Source organism: Crotalus tigris, unplaced genomic scaffold, assembly GCF_016545835.1.
Source record: "Crotalus tigris isolate CLP2741 ecotype Arizona unplaced genomic scaffold, ASM1654583v1 scf7180000019165.341595, whole genome shotgun sequence".
Classification (NCBI taxonomy): domain Eukaryota; kingdom Metazoa; phylum Chordata; class Lepidosauria; order Squamata; family Viperidae; genus Crotalus; species Crotalus tigris.
The window spans coordinates 61801-70363 of NW_024097410.1; the positions used below are offsets into that span (position 1 = coordinate 61801).

Here is an 8563-nt window from a genome sequence, read left to right on the forward strand (position 1 = left end):
GCTAGAAAGATTGGGGAATTCTGGGTTAACGCACCAGGCTAGAAACCAGGAAACAGTGAGTTCTAGTCACAGGACACAGGCATGAAAGCTTTTTTGATGACCATGGGCCAGTCCCTCTCTCTGACCATGAGATCAGATTTGACAACTGGTCAGTCAATACCTGTTGCAATTAATGGATTAGCACTCAGTTAATTGGAAATAATGTGGACCCTGCACTTGTAGGGAAAAAATGTTAGAAAGAAAAGATTATAAGGAAAAGTTCATGCATATTTTTCTTCAATTATAGATTATTTTGATGAAGGATAAGAAGAAGTGTCTTGCAATTGATAACCCTGGTTTTGAACCGGAAGCAGTATCAATTCACCCTGGAGGTGGGACAGCAGCAGTTGGAGGAACAGTAAGAATATTTCTCATGAAATCATCTAATTTTCAAGCTTTTTTTTTAACCAACAAAACAAAACAAAACAAAGTAAAACATAACACACATACACACACAATATATACTCCTCTCCCTTTTTTTTACAGCAATTGCGTAACGGTAATCTATTATTTACATTTCCCCCCTTATTCTTCTTTAGAATATTTGTCCTTATTGCCCCGTTATTTCTTATTTACATTTTTCTTCCTTCATGTTCTACTTCTTACTAATAATAATTCATATTATTATTATACATTATTATACACATATTTTCACTTTTGACCTTTCCATATTTATTCTCCTCTATTATTTCTAGTCTCCAACCAGACATACCACTTGTTCCATGTTATATAATACTCTGTGTCTTCCTTTTCTTTTATCTCTTTTGTTAATTTGTCCATCTCAGCACAGTCCAGGATTTTTTTTATTACTTCTTCCTCTGATGGTATATTCTCATTTTTCCAGCACTGTGCATATGCTATTCTTGCCGCCGTTATTATATGTAAAATTAAGTACCATATTTCTTTATTATATTTTCTGTTTAAAATACCCAACAAAAAGATCTCTGGTTTCCAGTCTCTGGGTTGGTCTATTATTTCTTCGATCCATTTTCTTATTGTAGACCAGTATTTTTTTGCAACTGGGCATGTCCACCATAAATGATAATATGTTCCATGTACTTTTTTACATTTCCAGCATGTTGGCAAATTGTTCTGGAACATCTTGACAAGCTTTGCTGGTGGAAGATGCCATCTGTAAAACATCTTCAACTGGTTTTCCTTGAATGCCGCCAACATAGTCAATTTTATATTTATTTCCCATATTTTTCCCATTTCTCCAGTTCTATATTATATCCAAAATTTGTTGCCCATCTAATTATTGTGTCTTTGACAACCTCATCTTCCATTTTATATCTCAATAGGTATTTGTATAAATTGCTAATTAATTTTATTTCTGTTCCATGTATAATTTTATCCAATTCTTGCGGCTCTTTTTGGATTTCATATAATTTTTTGTCCTCTGTATATTTAGATTGAATTTGTGTAAATGTCCACCAGTCAATCTCTCTGCCAATATCTTGTTCCAATTCTTGTTTTGTTTTCAGATTTCCCTGTTCATTTACTAATTCCTTGTATCTAATTATCTTTTTTATATCCAATAGATTTGGATATTTCAGAGCTTCTGTTGGGGATAACCACATTGGAATTCTTATATAATGTTTTTGTTTTATTTTTTTCCCAAGTCTGTAGCAATGCATTCCTAACTATGTGTCTTAATCCTCAAGCTTTTTACGTGTATACAGAAATGCAATAAAATATTTTTTGTAACAGAATTTTCTTAAAATCTTATTCCTTAATTTTGGATTTGGGGGTCCCTTGAATACACTCCTTTTATCATACAGTTATAATTGATCTTCATAAGCTGTGTTGCATTATTTTCTGGCCAAAGTGTCATATTTCTGCCTCTTTTTTAAAAGTATCCTTCAGATTTGAAAGCATCCACAATTTCCTTTGGTGCGTGCTTAAGCTTACACTTGTTATGTTTGTATCTCCAGGATGGGAAAGTACATTTGTATGCAATTCATGGAGCTTCTTTAAAAATTGAAGAGATGGTCCTGGAAGCCAAAGGACCAGTGACTGACCTAGCATATTCTCCTGATGGAGCTTTCCTGGCTGTGACAGATGCAAACAAAGTTGTCACAGTATTCAGTATTGCTGATGGCTACGGGGTAAGAACTATGTTAATCATCTGCATTTGGGTTTTTAGTTTTATGTCTTAAATAGAAAGCATAATAATAGTTCTGCCACATAAATCCCATTTCTAATCACCTTGCAGTGGCATCTGGTAGATTTATGGTCAATCTTCATAAGCAGGTTTGTTAGTATAAAGGCTGCTGGCCTATAGTTTTGGTAATTAAGATGCACTTTGGAAGAACTATGTCACCTAATGAAAGTATTGATAGGTTGAAATGATCAAATCAAAGCTTATTGTTGGAACCTATTCCCCCATTTTTTTAAAAAAAATATATGCATAACCACTTAAATGTAATCTTGCATTGTTTACTCACCTACATTGATTTCCCTTATAGCTTTGATATAATTAGAACATGAAAGTACATAAATGGTTGAATAATTATTAGAATAATAATTAAATAATTAATCATCACCAGTAAATTGGAAAAGGCAGCTTTACTTTACATCCTGCAACGGTACTTTAGAATATGGGTGTCAAACCCGTGATGTCATGTGTCGCGATGTATTGCAACTTTTTTCCCATTGCTGGCAATGGGGTGGGTGCGGTTTTGGCATGATGCATCCGACCCGTGGGCCGTCAATTTGACATCCCTGCTCTAGAAGGACTAGGGCAGACCTGATGGCAGTATTCCAGTATTTGAGAGGCTGCCATGAGGAGAAGGGGGTCAATTTATTTTCCAAAGCACCAGAAGGCAAGACAAGAAATAACAGATAGAAATTAATCAAGGAGAGAAGCAACCTGGAATTAAGGAGAAACTTCCTAACAGTGAGGACAATTAACCAGTGGAACAGCTTGCCTTCAAACGTTGTCGCTGCTTCATCACTCAAGGTTTTTAAGAAGAGACTGGACAGCCACTTGTCTAATATGATATAGGGTCTCCTACCTGAGCAGGAGACCTCCAACTCTATTCTGATTATTATTATTAAAAACCTTTAACACTATCAAATATCCACATCTGCTTGGAAGGGACTTGATAGGACAGTCCAGTCTGACTGTGTGACAAACTATACTAATAAAAATAATTTAATTTCGGGATTAAAAATATTGTATGAAATTATTTTTTTTTCTGAATAGGAACATAATGTATTCTATGGCCATCATGCAAAAATAGTTTGTGTTGCCTGGTCCCCTGATAATGAGCACTTTGCTACTGGTGGCATGGACATGTTGGTGAACGTTTGGACTCTAAATGACCCAGAAACCCGAATCAAAATACCAGGTGATTCAGACTTTTTTTCATTTGAAAGAAGTAATGCTGAAATAGATTGAAAAAGAAGATGTTACAGTCTATATTACTTATCTGGACTACATTCTATTTGATAGACAAAATTAAAGTTTTCAGGAAAAAAATTAGGTTTGAAAATGAATTTTTCCACAGAGATTCAAAAATCAATTGTTTCTACAAGACTTAATTGAAGGAGAGTGCCCAATCCATGCATTCTTATCTTCCCTGTTTCTTCTCTCATAAGAATTGTAGAATTTGAGAGAGTGAAGGGGCAATTCATTTATTCATTCTTTCATTCATTCATTTTATTCAGTTTACTCATTTATTTATTCAATTTCTAGAGCTGTTTCTCAGCATAGAAATCCATAAAAGATGCCATATAGTTTCTGCTTTGAAATGTCCAAGGAAGGAGTTCCCACCATTTTTTATGAGCCATTGGTCCTGCTATTAAATACTGTGTTCCCCGAAAATAAGACTGGGTCTTATATTAATTTTTGCGCTTATTTTCCGATTAGGCCTTATTTGGGGGGAAATGAAATACTAAATGCATCCATCTGGCTGATGATCTTAACTGGGGCTTATTTGGGGGGTAGGGCTTATATTACAAGTAACCTGAAAAATCGTGCTAGGACTTATTTTCCAGTTAGGTCTTATTTTTGGAAAAACAGGGGTAGCAGTTCCTGTAAGGAATTTTTTTTTCCTTTCATTTGGAAGCTGCTTTCCAGCAAATTAAATTCCTGCTCTTTTCATGAGGCTTCGTTTTTAAAGAAAGCCTACAATCTGTTTAATATTAAAAGAGAAGAACTGTAAGAGCCTCAGGAAGGGTACCAGATCCAACATTTTATAGCAGTGGTGTGCAAGGTGAGCAAACAGTATTAAGGAATACTTAATTACATGGCTAGCCAGACTGAAAATCCTATTAGTGCTAAGCTTTTTTTTTTCAGAATGAATCTAAACAATTGGACAAGATTGTAACTACTCACATTTCTCTTTCATCTTCCCTTTGCTAGATGCACACAGGTTACATCACATTAGTGGTTTAGCATGGCTGGATGAACATACCTTGGTAACAACATCACATGATGCCTCAGTCAAAGAGTGGTCTATTTCCTACAAGTAAAATGCCTTCAGTCAGAATAACCTCATCAGGAGAGACTATTAGAGTAAAAGAAAGCATTTTTTTCTGAAAATTTAGCAAATGTATAATGAAATTCTATAGCGTATTCTACTATCTTTGCAGGCAGTGTTTATATCTGTAATTACATAACTGTTGAAAAGCTTTAGTCAGTAACAGTTTGCACATGAAAAGCACTTAAATATTTGAAGTTTAAAAAATCTTTTGTGTGCTCAACATTCCAGAGTTTGCAATCTAGCAGGATGATAGAACTGATTTGGTTCCTTATTTTTAATACTATATGCAAAATTCACCTGATCATGTACAGCATGAGATAACTCTCATTTTTTCTACTTGCAGAACATTTCTGTACTAAGTCATAATAAGAATGCTTATTGTGATCCACAAAAATGAATTGTGATGTGCAACTACTGTATATGAGCTTGTCTGTAATCCCCCAAATTGTGGTCTCAGATTTCCTTCAAAAGAAAACAGTGGGGTACATCCATAATAAAGTTTTTGGTATTTCCTGTGCAGATTTGTAGTTATTTTTAAGATAAAGATATTTTTAAGATAATTTTTTTTCCAGATTGACAGTTGTTACTGTTTTGCACAAATAAGAATATTTGATTATGATTTGTTTGGGAAAGGAATACTTCTAGATCAGCTTTAAATATATATTTTTCATGAGGAGAAAGATGTTGATGTAAGAAAATATGGATTAATCATAAAAATATTTTATCATTATTAAGTATTAAAACAAACCAAATCATTATTTTGCTTTGAACCTGTCTTTGCAAAGATCAGTCCAAGCCCAGTGAAATAAAATAACTTTAGGAAATTCATGTTCTCAACACAGATCTTCTGTATAGCTTTAGAGCCTGGCTGGAAGGGTCAAGGAGTCCAATCTGCTGCTGAAAGAGCTACCTACTTAAGCTACCTGCTTAAGATCTCCAATGAAGTGGAACTTGGTTCCATGTTTCAACTGTTCTGACCATGAGGATTTTTTTTACTAAGACTTAACAAGTATCTGTCTTCCTGTGCCTTAAGTCCACAATTGTCTATCCGAACAGAGTGAACAAGAAGCAATAGTACATGAGAACAGGTATGACATAGTTGGCATTACATAAACCTGGTGGGACAAAACCCATGACTGGAATGTACTGATGGATGGATACAAATTGTTCACAAGAAATAGATCTACAAAAAGAGGAGGGGGAGTTGCACTATATGTAAGAGAACACCACATATCTACATAAATGCACTTGATCAAAGATAAAACCCCTTCAGAATGTATATGGGTCAATGTAAAAGGGGGGAAAAGTGACATTGCCACAGGTATATATTACAGGCCACCCAAAAAATCAGAAGAAATAGATGAACTCTTTGTCAATCAGTTAAATGTATGTAGGAAGCATACCACAATAGTAATGAGAGATTTCAACTATCCAGATATCAACTGGGAGACAAACTCTGCAGTGAATGGGAGATCAAAAAGATTCTTAACCAATCTAGCTGACAACTTTATCATCCAAAAGGTAGAGGAGGGAAATAGAAATAAAGCTATACTGGACCTAATTCTTATTAATAAAGAACTGACAGAGGGAGTTGAAGTTGCCGGAACCTTGGGTGAAAATGACCATGTCATGCTGAAATTCAGTATAATGCAAACAAACAATAGAAAATAATCTATCCAGAGTCTTAAACTTCAAAACAGCTGATTTCAACAAACTCAAGAGAGAACCTGGTAAGATTCCATGGGTGAAAATCCTAAAGGGGAAAACAACTCAAGAAGCGTGGGAAAGAGTATGATTATAGAGGCTCAGTTCTGCGTAATATCACTGAAAAAGAAAAGAAATTCAAGAGGAAACCAGCATGGCTGCACAGATTCTATTCTATTCTATTCTAAACTGGAAGGAGAGGAAACAGATTTTGATTTTCTATGACCTCTTTTTAACAGTTCTTCTGAAGACTAATCTTTTTCATTTCTTTCAGTGATGTGTCATAAGAGTGAACTTCTAGTCCTCTGATTATTCTTACTTTCTTAAATGCCAGAACTCCTCACCTGGCAAATGTTGCACAAAACCTGTCAAGGTTGTATGTTGAATAGAGTTAGCATCTGAAAGCAACAGGGTGATATCAAATTGTCCTGTATGCTATTTATCCTGTAGCAATGGTAAGATGAATCTCAAGAGTACAAGCACTGGAAAAGCACATGCTCAGTTATTTCTGCATATCCAATGACATTCCAGGGCAGAAATACTAAAGATTTTTAGACATCAAGACAAATGTCTCAGGTGAAGTCCCTATCACAGCATTACTCAAATAAAGTAGTGGCTACAGTTGTGCAGCAGACCTGATCTTATGCTTCCCAGGCTAGAGTGGCAATAAAGGTGCTCTAGAGCAGTGGTTCTCAACCTTCCTAATGCCGCGACCCTTTAATACAGTTCCTCATGTGGTGGTGACCCCCAACCATAAAATTATTTTCGTTGCTACTTCATAACTGTAATTTTGCTACTGTTATGAATCATAATGTAAATATCTGATATGCAGGATGTATTTTCATTGTTACGAACTGAACATAATTAAAGCATAGCGATTAATCACAAAAACAATATAGCAATGCTCGCTGGAGAAGCTTACTCTTCCTTGCTCAAAAATGTTGGGAGAGAGGGAAGGGGAAGAAAGGAAGGAAGATGGAAGGGGAAAGGAAGGAGATGGAGAAGGAAGGAGATTGAAGGAAGGAAGGAAGGAAGGAAGGAAGGAAGGAAGGAAGGAAGGAAGGAAGGAAGGATCTTTGGAGAGTCATGTTTTCCCAGATGGTGATGAACTGCAACTTCCAGTATTCCCCACTCTTCCACAGTGCTTTTTAGGGCTGCTGGGGATGGTAGTCCAGTAATGTCTGGAGACACACACAGATGCCCTAGCAGGGAAAATTGGCCGGGTAATTGCTGGGTTTTACTTGGAGGCATTCTGCAGCTCCTGAAAATCACTTTAACCAATTTTCCCAATTTTTGGTTCAGCAAAGGCAACAAGTAATAAAACAAGCAACAGGTACCTGGTAATAAAATAGCCCAAGTTGTCCTTTCCAGCGCAGATGAAAAGAACCAGGGAAAGGGAAATTGCATCTGCCTCTTTGACCAACAGGAGAAGTGGTAGGAAAAGCGTGGCGTTTCAGCTTGGGCACACAGCCTTGCCCGCAGGTGCTGCCAAGGACACACAAGCAGCTCTGCACAATTGTCCGGGGAGGGGGAGAGGCTCTGGCGGAGAGCCAAGCAACGTCACCTCCGGGGCCTCGGAAGCCGCGCAGAGGATCCACTTGCCTCGGAGCCGGCGGCTGCCCTCTCGCACCCACCAACCTGGAGCCCCCCATTCTCATCCCGGCACCTCCTGCCCTCTCCCAGCCACCCCCCAGGGACCTGTCCACCCCTCCAGCCTCCTGACCACCATCGCAGTGGTGGGAGCCCCTTTCCACGCCACACAGTCCTTCACCACCAAACCTTTCCCTGACTCATTGCACGCAAGAGGGGTGTGGCCGGAGTGCCAGCTCCCACTCGGAAGGCACTGCTTCTCCCCTCCCAGGCCGGCTGGCTGGCCTCCGCCAGTTACTTTGCCCTCTTCCCCGCCGCCTGGCTGCTTCCGAGGCCTGGAGCCCGGCAAGCTGGGAAGGAGCTGCTCCTGCCTGCCAGCCCCAGGGCCACGCCGGATGCCAGAGGGCCAAGGCGGCCTCCAGCGGCGAGGGAGGCGGGCCGGGCGGTGCAGGGGAGGCTGCGGCAGGGCGCAGAGAGCGGCCGGGAGTGGAGCACAGCTGGGCAACCAGGAGGCATGGGGATTGGCTCGGTGCCGCAGCTCAGCCAGCAGCGGTGGCAGTGGCGGAGCAGCCCAGTGGCAGTGTCAGCAACGGCCCAGACCCACGCAGCCCGGCTGCCCCCGTGGCGGCGTCGGGGGCATGCATGATGGCTCTGCAGCAGCAGGAGCAGGCGCTGTCGGAGAAGGGCACCCTGGAGGTGGAGGAGCCAGCAGAGGAGGAGAAGGAGGGCGGCGGCAGCAG

The 8563-nt window shown here is 39.3% G+C and overlaps 1 protein-coding gene across 2 annotated transcripts in view; it reads left to right on the plus strand.

Moving 5' to 3' along the window:
* The window catches only part of WDR1 (WD repeat domain 1), a 52013-nt gene extending 46967 nt beyond the window's left edge, over positions 1 to 5046 (plus strand). For both annotated transcript variants that reach the window (XM_039360247.1, XM_039360248.1), the window contains exons 12-15: positions 287 to 397; positions 1974 to 2147; positions 3248 to 3392; positions 4409 to 5046. In XM_039360247.1, coding sequence (XP_039216181.1) covers positions 287 to 397; positions 1974 to 2147; positions 3248 to 3392; positions 4409 to 4518 — 540 coding nt within the window. In that variant the 3' untranslated portion in view covers positions 4519 to 5046. The remainder of the gene's footprint in view (positions 1 to 286; positions 398 to 1973; positions 2148 to 3247; positions 3393 to 4408) is intronic.
* Positions 5047 to 8563: the final 3517 nt, after the last annotated feature.